Below are 16,869 nucleotides of genomic sequence, written 5' to 3'. Positions count from 1 at the left end.
TGTTCCTGATATAAATTGTCCGAGATACAATGAAAAAATTTTGTTGCAATAAATACAGTTTTTCCATAGATGACGGCGAATCCAATTTTTCATGTTCACCTGAAATATTGCGTAAATTTATTGTGAATTTTGCGTATGCGCCAACTGGCGTGTTGGAAGTATTGCGATCAATTGAGACTAATTATTGTATCATTAAGTATAAATTGTATGAATAAATCAAGTGTGTTCCATTATATTTACAATATTCACAAGTTGCCCCATTTATCTAAACTCAAAAGCCACGTTGACGTAGTCGACAGCGGCTCGGCATCTTTGTAAAGCACAGCGGCTTGACATCAAGCAGCGAGTCCAGTAAGCACACGTTCATACCGGTTGGGTTGACTTGACGCGCGTCGGCGTTGAGCCTCCTACTAATCTTTACCATGTACTGCTTGAAACATGTTCTTTCCGGGTATCTTCTCTTCATATGTAGAAAACTGAAGGTATCTTCCTACCTTCACTTAGTTTGGTAGCGCGGCGATGTATAAAATTAATGACCGGACTTCCAATTTAATAATTCTGATTGAATGTCTTAGTTAAATAAAGCTTTAAATTTCTTTATATAATTTCGAGCACCTGTTGCAGTTTAGCAGCTAAGCCATCCTTATTTCTATTATAACGACTCTAAAGACGAAACTTCTCTGCCCCTGTTCCGCGGCCTAACAAGCAGTTCTTAATCGAACGAAATTTAATCTAACTATACTGTGTTATGAGTTGACTGAGGGAACTCCAGTCCCAGCCCATTAGTTCGTAAGCCATGTTCATGTTGGCTGGGAAGGCAGCTGTACCTGAAGTCTCTAGTATGTAAGTTAATAGTTTTAAGTAATGTTAACTGGGATTAGATAACACGAGTGAAGTATTTATTTCTTCTTGAAGGACGCTGCTGTTAACGGGTTGGAACGCCTATCCAGGTATTTGCGTTGAGTAAAAAACTTGATCTCTTCAATTTCCAACTTTATTGCTAGAAATTGAATCTCTTTGGCGGGAGTGTAGAAAACTGAAGGTATCTTCATACCTTCACTTAGTTTGGTAGCGCGGCGATGTATAAAATTAATGACCGAACTTTCAATTTAATAATTCTGATTGAATGTCTTAGTTAAATAAAGCTTTAAATTTCTTTATATAATTTCGTGCACACGTTGCAGTTTAGCAGCTAAGCCATCCTTATTTCTATTATAACGACTCTAAAGACGAAACTTCTCTGCCCCTGTTCCGCGGCGTGGCAAGCAGTTCCACTCTAACGTTCAAACAGTCAGCACTTAGGATTAATCATTTAGTCATCTTCTGCCTTGGTCGACGTCAAGATGTCGGACACGAACTTCTTATGTTTTAGCCCCGTCTCTATGAAGCAGTAGAGACCTGTGGAGCGATCGGGGTTCGGCGGTGGCTACCTTTCGGGCGGTGATGAGGTCACGGCGGACCACACTGGACTATTATCTCTGATGCATCCGGTACTTGGTCCTTACCAGGCGCGACTTCCCGTCAGCACGGCATGAAGTACTGGCGCCACGGCGTCCACGGACCGGCGGACCATCTGGTCGCTCGCGGTAGGACAGACTGACTGCGGCAGCAGGCCCTTTCCCGGCCGAGAAGCTCTGCCGCAATATTGCGCTGCTGTGGACATTCCTGCGCTGCTGATCCCCTGGCGTTGCACTGGGGCGAGCTTTGGCGCAGGCAAGTTCACCCGCGGCGGGCTTCCAGACTGCGGCGATTTCTGACTGGCAAGCTATGATGGTTGAAATATGATAGCAAAAACTGCCCTTATTAGTCTAGTGCAATTTCGATTCTAGTGCAATTTCGAAAAAGTTATTCATAGGATTTTTCATTTACCCTTTTATTTCCCGCCGCATTGCATCACAATGATGTTACACCGCCTTACCCCAAGTACGTAGTTTCCTACACTGAGCCTGACCTCAATGTTGTACGTGCGTTCAGGTTGTAGTTCCTTGATGGTGTGGCAGAAGTGGGCTGCGCTGTCGCTGCACTCCGATGCTTGGACGTAGTGAGTGACTCTAGCCACCTTGACTCTAGCCCCATCTTGGAGTCTAGCCACCTTGACACGGTAGCCCCTGATGGCGGCCATGGGAGGACAAGGTTTCCTCCACCGCAGGCTGATGGAAGTGGACGTTGAGGAAGAGGTCAACTCCTCCACAGGCCCAGGAGCTGATGATAAAGCGTATAAGAAACAGCTATAACAGCATAAAGTGTGAATTAAGAGTAGTATCCTGAAGTTTTAAGGAATTTAAAGCTAATGGCTAAGGAGTCTCAATTATCATAGTAAAGAGAGGCAGTCTCGCTCACCATCGCGCGGGAGGGTCTGGAACACTTTGCACTTTTTGCTCCCTCCTCCTCCCCCGTTGTATGCGTACACGCACACCTCGTACTCAGTGTACGCCTGCAGCTGCGTCACGTATGCTTGCATGCGCCTTTGCTGCAGCCCTAGCTGTATGCGCTCATGTTGAACATCTTCGGGTTTAATTGGGTCACAGTCTTCTCTTGATTTCATCTGCTTGAATTAAGCTTGAATTATGTATATTGAAATATGTAACAGTTCTTAATTTCATTGAATTAGCATGTAGTTTTTCACAAATTATGTAAATCTTAGGATAATCGAGATTCATCATAAAACATTCATGGTACATGATTTTGATCGTAAGTTGAACAACCTGCTGCGTAAAATGTAATGTTCGGAATGGTTGAATCGACAAAATGTTCCTAATACAAATATTCCGAATTTGTTTAATTATTAGTTAAATCGACAAAATTTTCATAATATAAATATTCTGAATTTGTTTAATTATTAGTTGCATCCTTTTCCATCCTTAACAATGGTCATAAGTCTCATAACTGAATTATTTCAGCTATATTTGCTAATACTTACCGCCAGAGTTACGTTGAAAAATTGCTCAGTCCGCCACGGCCAAGAAGCGCTGGCGGAGGTCACGGCCGGCGTGACAGTCAAGCGGGGGACGTCGGCTGCCGGGGGTAAAATTGCAGTTAATGTGGCGTTGGCACCGGGGAAACGCGGGAATATCCCCCGCACTGACGTTCTTAGGCCAGAGCAATTTCAGGAGCCGCCATAGGATAATTCACGCGTAAATGAATTCGAAAGTTAATGCAGAGGCGCAAGAATCCACTAATGGGAGAATTTAGAGGTGATAACGCTTTTTTAAGTGATTACGCTCATGACAACGCGACGATAAACATACTATCACTATGGACTGAGTCTAGTATTTTGAATATCCTTATATTAGGAAAAATTAATCTATTTCTGAGGAGCTGGAGTAAATATCATGATTATATATATTGTGGGTTTAGAACAGAATTTCACTTCCCTTGCTCTGTAATGGAAAACTAAAGTATTTTATATACTTGTGAGCGTATGTAGGCTCTGCTGGCCTGTAATACATTGCTCAAGGCTACAGTTCTCAGGAGCAAGGCTTCGATGGCATAAAGCATTCTAAACCCACTTTTATTCAAAATTATTTCCATATTTATTCATGTTTATAATATTTTTTGTTTATGCTGCAATTTCCAACTTTCAAATCATTCATTTAATACTTCAATACTACAACTAAGTCTCATGAATCGAAAGTTTGAATTGAGCCATCATCTCAATGATAATGACAGTGAACGCCAGTGAACAGCAGCAGTCACTTGATCAGTATTAATTAAACTAGAGATATGATTTCCTCGTGTTCATATTCAACTGTCACAAAAAAATTACTCATGAATATTATCTATTTAAAAACATATTTGTATTCAAGCGATCAAACAGCAGTCAAGCGCAGGCACGAAGCGGTCGAGTCGGCGCATGCCGATGACAGAGATTGCCGAAACTTATGACGGAGATTTTTTATTCAATTGTGACGCTACGTTTTGCTTGCTTAATTATTAACAGATGTATCTACAAAACGGTAAAATAGGGCAAATGAATAGAAAAAGCAAGACCTAACATCTAATTAAACCCATGTCAGTGTAGTCGATACTACTGACTATAAAATGGTCAGAATTAATCAATCATTCAAATTTGTGCATCGTCGAATCGAAACACCACTTCCGAACACAGAATATATATAACATTAGCAGACGACAGTACTTAAATACCAATCAGACGACATCCATATAAATAAGGAGCAAGGCAAATAAAACATGCCACCCAACGGATTCTGATTGATAATTAAATTTAACACAAATGGCACAAATAAGTTCAAATCATTTACATCACTAGGCGTAAACTATCTGAAAGATTTTTTAAAAACATTCACTACCCTTAAAAAACAAAGGAACAGTCTTAGGATAAAACTTCGTATCACAAGGCTTTAGGTCCCAGATAACAGCAAGCAAAACATGGATAAATCGTAGTTTGAGGGCGAATAAATAAATAAATCACTTAAGCTATGAATTTTATGGCAAGTTAGAGGAAAAGTGTTGGGAAGGTTAGGAATGTGGGTTGAAACTATGCAGTGTGTGTAAGATTTGTTCATTTCGAGACAGTCAGACCGAGTTTGTTTACATCGAACAATGACGAGGAAAATTCCACTAGGAAGGAATTCGACGTCACTTGGAGGCTCAGAGCAAACTGAGCGCTGTTGCTACGAACAAAACGAAGCTGAATTGCGCGCCAGAGAGGTTCTTCTGAAGTCACGGTCACGCAAGCACGATCTGCAGTGGAAACATAGGCATTGTTTCCGAAACAAAATAATGCATTTCGAATATCAACATATGGAACTTCCTCGAGCAAATTTGCGAACAACATTAGGTTGATAGTGGAAGTGCCTATAAATGTGAGTCAGTAAGAATGTCAGTAGTTACTCACGTAGGCGGTAAGCACAGCCCTGCTCGTCGCTGTAGTCGTAGTCGCCGCACTGGTAATCTCCGTCGCACCGCCACGTATCGGTTAAGCAGCGGCCGGTGTTGGCGCACTTGAACTGATCAGAGCGGCACACGCCTGCATTTACAAGTAATTCGGAAAATTATGTTCAGACGATAATTGAGAAGTGGTGAATACAGTAATTAAATCTTTCGAGATCCCGAAACAATCGTTTGGCTAAATTAACATGTATTTTATGCTAAATAATCAATCCTTACAGCATACTTATGCATAATTCCTTCCTGCATACTTCTTCGTCCGCTTGTTCAGCTCAACTATGCTCTTGAGTCATGGTATATATCAGCAGATAAAGTTGGTTTTAAAATCAAAATCCAGATGACAAAATAATGGAGATTTTATTATTTCAATGGATTTTTCTGCACTCGTCAAAAATTAAGCTTGTACTTTATTAAAATTCAGGAAAATTGAAAGAATTGAAGTAAGCCAGCACAGTCAAATGCCAATGTGGGCAACGATATTAATTAGTGTGGACGTTACAGAAGGCGGATGATTCGACCATTCTAAAAATTGAGATTAGATTTACCCTAAGCATTTTTTACAGATGCGCTGCGATCTACAGACTGTGGTTTTATCGCTGTAAATTTAAGAACGAACTATGGACTGCAGATTTGTCGCTGCAGATCGAAGTAAATGCGAGTAGGAATTTATTTTAAAACGTTAAATAAACGTTGATTTCAGGTTGAAATACTGAACAACCAAAATTAATTGTCAACCAACGTCGAAGTGTGACCAACACTAGAAAAGACCTAATTAAATGTATCTTTGTTTTAATGTTGAAAAAATCTCGATATTGGTGCGTTGAATGTCTAGCTATTCACCAACGTGGAACTAATCACACCAACATTGAATGATATACATATATATGTGTACGATTAATGACCAGAGAATCCATTTCAGTTTTCAAGGAGTCGAACAATTCTTTAGTTTAGTTTCATTTCCCAAGCACACGAGGTACCGTGGTAGAGGTGGCAAGGGCGTCGCGTGATCTACAGCGGTCCCGGCGTCGAATCGTGCTAGGGTAGAATTCCATGCAGCTTAGAATTAAAAGGAAAGTCAATAGATAGGAATCCAAACAGCATTTCTATATATAATTAATTAAATGCAACTGATTGTAATAAGATGCTAATGTAATGTAACTGTCTCGATAAAACATGCATAACGAGTTCCGGTTGCAATGTTGAATTGTAATGTCAGTACAACGTTTCACGAATAACGTTCCTTCACCTTTCATTCTAAAACTTTTTTAGCGCGATCCCAACGTCAAAATAGGTAGCTGTTTCAATGCCGATTCAACCAGAAAATGGCTACTGGGTGAAGATTCAGCATTTATGGAAGCAGATTAGGAATCGATCAGTAAAAATTCAGGATCGATTTCTGAGCCTTATGCATCGACTACTCTGGATTTCGTTCGATGCAGATTATTTGACTTAATGAATTATCGTGTGCAGAAAGTTCGAGGATCTTCGCTGAATCGGCATAGAAAGCTCATCTGTAATCCGTGTTGTGCCCCGCGACATTGCCCTCCACGTTGCCAACTTTCGTCCTAGTCGATCGAGCAAGACTCTGCACTAGTATTCTTGATCGAACCTTATCAATATTCGTCGACTGATCAAGACTTCTTTGACTGAGAGCGGTTCATTGGGCAGGCTGGAGCTGAGCGTATCACAGAGTCAATGTTAATTTATCAGAGGATTATATTGAAACATGGGAAGATATTACAAAAGGAATATAGCGTGTGTTACGAGGGGACTACCAATAAAATTGCAGAACTGCTAAGTCGCGATCACTCACTTATAGTAAGATGTCTGATGCCATAACAAATAAGGCGTGTGGTATCATTGATAATGGGGCACGTGATGATAATGTTAACTGGACATGTGATATCTATGCTAATCGGGCACGTGACGTCATTGCTAATGAGGCACGTGATGCCGGTAGATTACTGATGCCGACGATGCGGTAGATTACTGAACGACGATGCCGGTAGATTACTGTTGTAGATCATTGACATTATTGTAATAATCTACCTGCGACTATATTCTTGCGACATTGTCGCATTCTGTTGTCGGTAAATCATTGCAAGAAGGTCAATGATCAATTGGCAATAAAATCCATTGTCATAGCCTGATATTAAAATTAACACAAATAATTCGCCAAATCCTTCATGTGACAAGTTACATTAATCTGAATGACCAATCGACCAAGGACAGGAACTTTCTTCGCACGCTGGCTCGTGAAGTGAACAACACACCCGCACTGAATAGTAATTATGTGTTCATGACACTGACCCATAGCGGCTGGATGCTAGGTGCTGCTCTTGGATGCTGCTGCTTGATGCTACTACTGGATACTGCTGGACGCTGCATGCTGCTAATGCTGGATGCTATCGCTGAATACTGCTTGCTGCTGATAATGGAAGCTTTTGCTGGAGCAGAATGCTGCTTTCTGCAGCTGACAGATGTTGCTCACTGCCTCGACGTGATGCTGTTGCTGCTACTGCATAACTCTATATTCTGCGGCTGCTGGATACTATCTGCTGCGTCTGCTGCATTGGTATGATGAGTGCTGCTTGCTCCTACTGCTGGGTGTAGTTTCTGAATGCCGCTTTGGGATGCATCATGATGCGGATTCTTGCTGCTGCTGCTGTTTGAAGTCTCTCGCTACTGCTGAATGCTGCTGAAAGATAACTACCGTTTTGTGATGCTACTAAATGCTACTTGCTCCTGCTGCTGGTTGCAGATGGTGATTCTTGCTGGGGACATTCGCTTTCCTGAACCAAGAAAGCGAATGTCCCCAGCGCAACAAAATCAGCACTATACGCGCCTTCATACATCGAGCGTTCAAGACCTGTACCTCTGCTCGTGACTTGAAAACTGAACTCCAAACCTGCAAACAAATTCTTGTCAACAACGGCTATGCAAACAAAACAATTGACAAAGAAATTTCGAATATCAGAGCACGTCAAAACCGAACAGATGATTCCTCATCAAGAGGTTGCGTCACCAGAATTTACTATCAAAATCAAATGACAGATGGTCATAGGACTGACGAACGAGTCCTCAATTCAATTGTGCAAAATAACATCAGCTGCACAACAGTAACTGACCGAATACAACTTATGATTTACTACAGAAACAAAAAGATCAAGAATTTATTCGAACGAAAACCGTGTCGCGGTATTTTTGTGCTAAACATTAAGCATACTTTAGACAATAGCATGACATTTTTGGCATATTGTGCGACAAAATGTCGCGCAATTACTGTCTCGGTATGTACCAATGTCGCGGAATCTACCTATGAATAATTTTAGCTAATAGTGCGACACAAAAAAAGATGAACGCTATTATGCGACATGCTAATTAACAAAAATCTCGTTAGGTTAGGGTTAGAATTAGGGTTAGAGGCTTGAAAAATGTTTTTTTAGTGTTTTTTTTACAATACAATTTTACTAAGGTTAGGTCCAGCCAGGAAAGGTTCTATTACATTAAATAAGTAATTGAAAAACATCGACTAATCACTGTCGCGGTATTACCAATTTATTGTTACTATATATATATATATCTATATTCGCTGTTGGTTGGTGGCCTCTGGATTATATTAAAAAAATGTAATTTTTCTGCGTGGTGAGTTTTTCTACTTTCTACTCTCAACATTAGGTTGAGAGTAGTCATAGGTACTTTTGATCATGGTCATGGTCCCCCCACAAAGGGAGAAAGGTAGGGGGCATTTTTGACGCATTGCTCAGATTCGGCCGTGTCTGTACCGAACGTATCAGGTACCAAATACACGTGTCCCACGATCACCCCAGGCTCGACAGATATTTCACAAGATTCCGTTTCGGCGCTTATTTCGCTCCGGCAACCGGAACCTAAATCGGACATAGAGCCGCTAATTTACACCGCCACGCGCGCTTGGGGCATCCTTGTGCCAGCGGCTAACAGGAATAAAAATTTCGATAGGGAAGTTTATCAATTATTGCTCCCCACAACGACGATCGACGGCGCACATTATTGATGCATCTGTTTTTTAGATCTATTTGGGTTCTAAAATTCTATTGCAGTTGCCGCTTGAGTTGCAAGGAGAGGACAACATTTCGTCATCACATTGTTATTACTTGAACGAGCAGTTAAACCTATCATGAGATTCACTGGCACATGTTATAAAATCAAATCAAGCAATGTCCTCATAATGCGGGCGAGCAAGGCTTTTGAGGTTTGATCGACAATTAATGCTCCCATTATGACATTTCGTTGCCGGTAGATCATTTTCAGAAGGAGAGAATCCCAGATATTTCTACAAATATGCCCAGTCAAAGGCCACAATCAGAGCTTCAGTGGGGCCTCTGAAAAATAACGCTGTCCTCGTTGAGATGACCAGGGCGTGTGCAAACTGCTGGGAGCGCAGTTTGAAAAAGTATTCAGCGAATCCTGATACTCATGACAGGAGAACGAAATTGGAGTCATTCGAGAACTTCCCGGGGGCGGCAGCTGATGAACATCGAGTTTGAAACACAGGATCAAGAGAGGAGTATCTAAGAATTGCCGACTTATTCGGGTCTTGGGCCAGATGGGGTCCCTGCCGAGTTACTGAAAAAATGTGTCGGTACATTAAAGGTACACTAAAGCATTAAAGGTACACTAAAGTGTTTAACAAAGTTGATCATGGAGTACTTTTCAGAAAATTAAGACTACTGTGGGCCGGAGGTGAATTGCTGGCATGGATCTACAGCTTCCTAACAGAAAGACTACAAACTGTCGTAGGAGGCTCGAGATCGAGCGAGGCTAGGGTGAAGAGTGGAGTACCACAGGGAACGGTACTCGGCTCAATCCTCTTCCTCATTCACATCGCCGACATAGATGTATCAGTGAACCACGACTCTGCATCGTCATACACGGACGACACCAGGAAACTAATGACCATAACGGACAGGAGGGACTACGTGAGGTTGCAATAAGAACTCTCTGTAATATATTACTGGGCCTACGCGAACATGTAGTTCAACGGAACCAAGTTTGAGGTTCTGAGATGCAGAGGTAGCGGAGGAGCAGGTATGGAGCACCGCTATCTAATTTTTCTGGAGCCCCTTATTACAGTAGTGTCTTTAGTCTAAGCGAAATTGAGCACCTGATAACTCAGAAATCGAGGAGAAGCGAGTCGTTCACGATCTAAGAGTGTTGATGAATACTCAGAACAATTTTTAAGATCACATAACAGCCATAACGGCAAAAGGTAGGCGGCAGATGGGGTGGATCTGGCGGACGTTCAGAACAAGAGAAGCGGAACCGAATATCACACTCTTTAGAACCCTTGTAATACCAATTCTCGAATACTACTGCCAGCTCTGGACCCCGTTCACACTCAGCGCAGTGCGGCAACTGGAAGGGGTCCAACGAACCTTCACTTCCAGGATCAGAAGGAAGGAAGAGTTGAACTACTGGGAGAGGTTGAAGCGCCTGGGTCTATGTTCACTGAAAAGGAGACGGGAGAGGTATGTTGTTCCGTATGCACGGGAAATAATAACTGGAAAGGCACCAAACTTCTAGAGCGAAACCTTCAGGATTAAGACAACCAAAACATGTGGAGGGGGAGACTGTGCAAGATGTGGAAGGGGAGAATGTATCAGATATTCAGACAACAGGACGTATTCCTGGGCACAATCCCTGATTGATCTCCCGCTCCCAGCGACGAGAAGCAAGCAACAGCATCGTGCATCAGCTGGCCCAAATGAGGGCGTATGCTTGATACTCAGAGGTGGCAATTAATCTTAGCTTGGGACTGCTACGTCCGAAACTAATACTAAGGATACTAAGGTCTAAGAAGTTTAAAACATGCATACTAATCATTAGAAAAAATAATTTTGTATCGCATACGTCCGCGCATTAATGATGAAGTTCATGACGTTATTCATTCAACATATTTCTGTACGTGGTTCACGGTTTGGTATTATGAATTAACTTATGAATTGAATGCCGATCAAGAACTCCGGTTTATTATTTGGACCAGAACGGAAGTTACATGTCACAAGTTGTTGAAATAAATAGCTCACAAGAAAAAGAAAAATACACGTCCTAAAATCGCGCAACACATTTGCTGGTTCCCAATCCTACGTTCACGAAAATTCTTTAACATAATTATGAGACGGTGGCGACCCTGCTTTAGGAGCCGCCCTGGATTCGAGAAGCAAGTAAATCGACTGCTTCGGCTCAGGGTTTTGAATGATAGCCTCTAGGTTGCTTGCAAGATCGGTATGACTCGACTCGCTCTACCCATGCCATACTCTTAGGCGACTATATAGTCGGAAAGGATATTCTGTCCAGAAACTGATTACGTTTGGGTGGCCAAGTAGGCCCAGAGTAACTTTGCCACGAGTGTAGTGAATATTCGGCCGAATTTGTCTACCTGAACTCAGAATTACTCTCCATATGGTGTGGACATGGTATGCAAACGAGCTCGTAATATGAGTTAAAACAGTAATGTTAGTTTTGGAAAGGGATCTCCCGGTGCCTAGTGATATGAATCTGATTTGCTCACTGATTGGCCCATTACATGAATTTGATGACACACACACACACACTTACTGACTCATTACATCAGCCGTGTACTCACAATGCTTCTCATCACTCCAGTACCCGCAGTGGTTATCGCCGTCGCATTCCAAAAGCATCTGGATGCATCTGCCGTTGCCGCACTCGAAGTGGTTGCCGGTGCAGCCTGCGATATATCAAAGAAACCGTGATTGTCGGGCAAGTAATTGGAAAACATTCAAGTTGGGTAAGCTGTGGTGATTTTCAAATCCTTGTGTTGATATTTTTTGATATCTTTATTCCGTAATTTTTAGCAAAATATCAGACTAGTCAGACTAATTAAATTTAATGAAAATTCAAAATTTTTTTTTTGAGTCATGAATGGGTTAAAAAAGTTTCTTCCTGAACCATCCTCCTCAAAACGTCTCATTAATCTCCACATAAATATTTTAAGCAATGCGATCGGGCTTCGTGAACGCGAGGCGAGGAAGAATGTGTAGATGTAAGAATGTGATGCATGTGTTACGAGGGGACTAACAAAGGTGATAGAAAAGTCTCAACCTGTAATGGGTTCAGCGGGTTCAAAACTGAGGAAAGAAAATCCATGCCCTAGAAGTGGTTAAACTCGACAACTCGACTTTAGCCATAGCATGCTTGCGACACAATGAAATAATTCAATAGTGAAACATTATAATTGAACGCAGTCGAGGAATAATTCATTTAAATTAGATAAAATAATTGGAAATTCAGAGCAGAAGCAGATCTTTATATTAAACTCTAAATGAAAGACAGTAAAATCGCGCTGAAGCGTTTGACTCATCAGTCTACTCACAGTCGTGCTCGTCGCTGTGGTCGCCGTAGCCGCATTGGTTGTCTCCGTCGCACCGCCTCCTCTTGTCTATGCAGCGGCCGGTGTTGGCACACTTGAACTTATCGGGGCGGCACGCGCCTGCAATCAAGAGAAATTCGGTAATTAATTTTCAGATTCTTATTAAAAAGTTTTAATGCGTGCATTCAGTCTTTTGTGATCATGAAGTAATTGTTTCGTTCCATTAATTGTATTCAATGATGTTATTACTTTAATTAATTTTCTCGAGAAAATTTACTTATCTCGAAGTAAGGATTAAGACTTTGGAGCGTTTTTATCGGTTATTAGCGTTTAGGTTATTAGGCGGGCTGCATATGAGCTCATCACTGAAGGAGTCTGTTGTTTTAATGAGATTTTATGGAATGAGGGGAGTGCGGAAGAGCTGCCTAGGGGAATATAGTGCGGTTACGTATGGATTACCGAAAATAATAATGCAGTTGCGAAGGAATAGCCAGTTATGACGAGAAAGCCATGATCAGGGCAATTTAATGCTCGAATTTGTTGCATGGTATGGTATGATAATGTGGTTTGTAAATTGATTACCAATAAAGATCTCTGATAAGTTATTGATAACAAATTAAGGTTCCATGCCACAAGTTGTGCCAGCAATCGCCTCACGAGAAAGAAAAATAACTTGGGTAAGCACAATATCATCTTTTTCCATGAATGAGAAAATGCGCTAAAAAGAATCATGAAAATAAATACTTCACTTTTCTCGCCCGATGTAAATTCAACAAGAAGCCACGGCACTGAATACCAAACGCACCCTCAACTCTCACATCACACTTGCAGGTTTCCATTCATATTAGAGCTGATTGTGATCAATTTTAACGGCAAGACCCAACTAATGATATGAACATTGTTTAAACTTATTAAATGAAAATTGAAATCACACTCATCTTGGAAACATGGTATGCAGACTAACTCAGGTTGTAAGTCAAAGCAGTAATGAGAGTTGTTGTAAAGGATTTTCCTTGTGACATGCCATATGAGACTCAATGAACCACTTGGCCATCATTTTGATTTAATACCTACGCCGACTAATGATGTGATGGCACACACACTTACTGACTCATCACATCAGCCGTGTACTCACAATGCTTCTCATCACTCCAGTCCCAGCAGTTGTTGTACAAGCCATCGCATTCCCAACGCTTCTGGATGCATCTGCCGTTGCCACATACGAAGTGGTCGCCGGTGCAGCCTGCGATGAACCAAAGAAGCCGTGGAAGTCAGGCTAACTGATAGGAAATAACCCAAAACGAAAGAGTTGCGGTAATGTTAAAGTCCTAGTGGATATATTTTTTGACCTAAATTCAGTAAAATATGGTCAGACTAAATCAACTAAAAAAATGTAATATTATTTTTTGAGTAGAAAGGAAGTCATATAACCTACTCCGTGAACCATTCCTCCTCAGAACGCCTCCTTCATCTCCACATATATGTTACATTGAGGGTGATCGGGTCTTATGTCCGAGAGGCATTAAAACATGAGGAATATGAAGAGGGAAGAATGTGATGTATATGATGTTTATAATATGAGTATCCGGGTTGGAGGAAACATGTGCAGTTTTTGCGAAAAATCTTTGATTATTTAATCTAGGCACCAGAAGAGGTTGAACTCGACAACTCGGATTTAGTCAAAGCATGATTGTAAAGCATAGAAAATAATTCGGTATTGAAACGTTATGGTTGTACGCAGGCGAGGAATAATTCATTTAAATTTATATACATAATGGATTATAAGAGCATAAGCAGTTTCTAATATCAGAACTACAAGACAGTAGAATTGCGCGGAAGCGCTCGACTCTCAGCAACTCACAGTCGCTCTCGTCGCTGTCGTCGGCGTCGCCACAGCTCTTGCCTCCGTTGCACCAAAGCGCCTTGTCAATGCAGAGGCCGGTGATTGCGCACTTGAACTGACCTGAGTGGCACACGCCTGCAAATCAAAATTAATTCGGAAAATTATGTTCAGACGGTAATTGAGAAGGGGTGAATATGAGATTTAAATCTTTGAGATCACGAAACAATCGCTCGGCTATATTAACATGTATTTTATGGTAATTGATCAATCTTCCTTACCGGATAGTGCCTCGTCCGAATGTTCAGTTCAATTATGTTCTTGAGTCTTGGTTTATATGACAATTGAAAAATGATTTTAAAATCAAACTTCCTGATGTCAAAACAATGTAGATTTTATTATTTCAAGATATTTTTATGCGCTCGTGCAAATTTCGGTGACAAAAGCTTATACATGAAAAAATACAGGGAAATTGGAAGAATTAAGTGTAAGCCAGTTGTTCATTGGGCGGGCTAGAGCTGAAATTATCACATATTCAATGTTTTGTATCGGAGGATTTTATTGAAACAGGGTAAGAGATAACAAAAGGAATACAGCGTGTGTTACGAGGGGACTACTAAGAAAATTGCACCACTGCTTCGACGGTGCAACCAGCCACTTATGATGAAGTATCAGATGCCTTAGCAAATAAGGCGTGTGATATCACTGCTAATGGGGCACGTAGTGTCGACACCAATTAGGTACGTGATTATATTGCTAATTGGACACGTGATGACTATGTTAATTGGGCATGCGATGTCCATGATAGGTACGTGACGTCATTGCTAATGGAACACGTGATGCCGTTGGTAATGGGGATCATTAACCTTCCTGCAATTATCGACCAGCAACAAAATACGACGATGCCGGTAGATCATTGTTGACGAGTAGATCATAGATCTTATTGCAATGATCTACCGGCATCTATGTTCTCATTGTTTTGCCAGCAAATCATTGCAAGACGGTCAATGATCTATTGGCATTGTCGCATTGTGGCACCAGTAGATCATTGCAAGAAGGTGATGATCAAACCGGCAATAAAATCCGTTGTCAGAACCTGGTATTCAAATTAACGCAAAAAGTCCGTAAAATCCTTGAGTAACAAGTGATATAAATTTGAATGGCCAATAATTATTGACCCAGGATAGAAACTCTCTTCTCACGCTGACTCGTGAAGTGAACAACTCACCCGCGCTGAGTAGTTATGTAATATGTATTCATGATACTGACATGGACCCACAGCAGCTACATGCTGCCTGCGGCTGTTGGATACTGACTGCTGCTTGATGCTGCCACTGGATGCTTCTACTGCTGAAAACTACCACCGGATACTGATTGCTGATGCTATTGTAAGCTTTTGCTGATGCAGATTGCTGTTTTTTGCTGCTGCTGTATGCTGCTTGCTGCTGTGATTGGATGTTGTTGCTGCTGGATGAGGCCGCTGCTGTAATATGATGTTTTCTTCTGTTGCTGAATGGTGCTTGCTGCTGCTACTAGCTGCTGTTGCTCCTGCAGAATGCTGTTTTTGCGGTTGCTGGATTCTTCTTGCTGCGTCTGGAGGATTCTACTGAGTGATGTTTGTTCCTGCTGGAGGGTGCAGCTACTGAATGCCGATTTTGGATGCATCTTGCTGCTGCTGCTGCTGCTTGAAACTTCTGCAACTTTTGGATGCTGCTGCTGATTTATGCTACAGTTTTGTGCAGCTACTTAAATCTACTTCACTTACTCCTGCTGCTGCATGCAGCTGTAGGATACTGCTTTGTTCTGCTGCTTGATGCTGCTTCTGAATGCTGAGTGGTGCTGCTGCTGGATGCTCTTGAATGCTTCTGTATACTGATGAATGCTACAGCTTGCTGTTGCTGGACGCTTCTGACGGAAGCTGATGAATGCTGTTGTTGCATGACGCCGCAACCGATAACTTCTGCTGGATGCTGCTAAATGCTGCTTGCTGCTGGAAGCTGATTGACACTGCTTGTTCTGCTGTAGTGTATTGGTGGAAGCTGTTTGCTGCTGCTGAATGTTGTTATCCAGTATATGAATTTTATTTTACGCCTACTCATGATGTGATGACACACGCACTTACTGACTCGTTACATCAGCCGTGTACTCACAATGCTTCTCATCACTCCAGTCCCCGCAGTTGTTGTTCCTGCCGTCGCATTCCCAACGATTGTGGATGCATCTGCCGTCGCCACACTCAAAGTGGTCGCCGGTGCAGCCTGCGATGAACCAAAAAAGCCGTGAAAGTTAGGCTAATTAATTGGAAAACATTCAAGCCGGGTAAACGGTGGCAATTTTTAGGTGAACCTTTCCTGTTGTCACTATTCTGTCATTTTAGCAAAATATCAGACTAATCAGATTTCTTCAGTTTAATGAAAATTCATAATTTCCTTTTTTTAGTCAAAAGTGGGTCATAAAAATCTCTCAGTGAACCCTGCTCCACCTCAGAACGCCTCTTTAACTTCTACATAGATATTTTATGCAGGGTGATCGGGCTTCCTGAACGCGAGGGGAGGAAGAATGTGTAGAGATAAGAATGTAATGTATGTATTGTTTATAACATCGCATCAGAGGTAAGGTTTAAGTCTCAATATGAAATTGGTTTAGCGTGTCGAAAACTTCCTGTGGAAAGAAGATTTAGGCCCCAGAAGAGGTTAAACTCGATAACTCGAGTTTAGTCACACCCAGTTAAAATTTTGAGCCG

General features: G+C 41.7%; 1 protein-coding gene across 1 annotated transcript; it reads right to left on the bottom strand.

Moving 5' to 3' along the window:
- Positions 1–1,312: 1,312 nt before the first annotated feature.
- On the bottom strand, positions 1,313–16,367 carry LOC125178339. Its single transcript, XM_047881837.1, has 5 exons — positions 16,277–16,367; positions 2,921–3,015; positions 2,341–2,545; positions 1,942–2,202; positions 1,313–1,398 (listed from the first exon to the last, which is right to left on the bottom strand). The coding sequence occupies exons 3-5, from the start codon at positions 2,543–2,545 to the stop codon at positions 1,313–1,315; spliced, it is 552 nt and encodes a 183-aa protein (XP_047737793.1). The 5' UTR covers positions 2,921–3,015; positions 16,277–16,367.
- Between the last annotated feature and the right edge of the window lie 502 nt (positions 16,368–16,869).

The sequence above is a fragment of the Hyalella azteca genome, unplaced genomic scaffold (genome assembly GCF_000764305.2).
Source record: "Hyalella azteca isolate HAZT.00-mixed unplaced genomic scaffold, Hazt_2.0.2 contig8940, whole genome shotgun sequence".
NCBI classification, from domain to species: Eukaryota; Metazoa; Arthropoda; class Malacostraca; order Amphipoda; family Hyalellidae; genus Hyalella; species Hyalella azteca.
The sequence above is the reverse complement of the archived record's forward strand: the minus strand, read 5'-3'. Positions and strand labels throughout refer to the sequence as shown.

What these genes read in the sequence shown, in the direction of transcription:
- LOC125178339 (XM_047881837.1), bottom strand. Translation starts at nt 2,545, where the DNA reads ATGAAATCAAGAGAAGACTGTGACCCAATTAAACCCGAAGATGTTCAA. An exon ending in CCAGACCCTCCCGCGCGATG is followed by an intron (nt 2,203 to 2,340) that starts GTGAGCGAGACT and finishes CTTTATCATCAG; the next exon opens with CTCCTGGGCCTGTGGAGGAG. An exon ending in CAACATTGAGGTCAGGCTCA is followed by an intron (nt 1,399 to 1,941) that starts GTGTAGGAAACT and finishes ATCGCTCCACAG; the next exon opens with GTCTCTACTGCTTCATAGAG.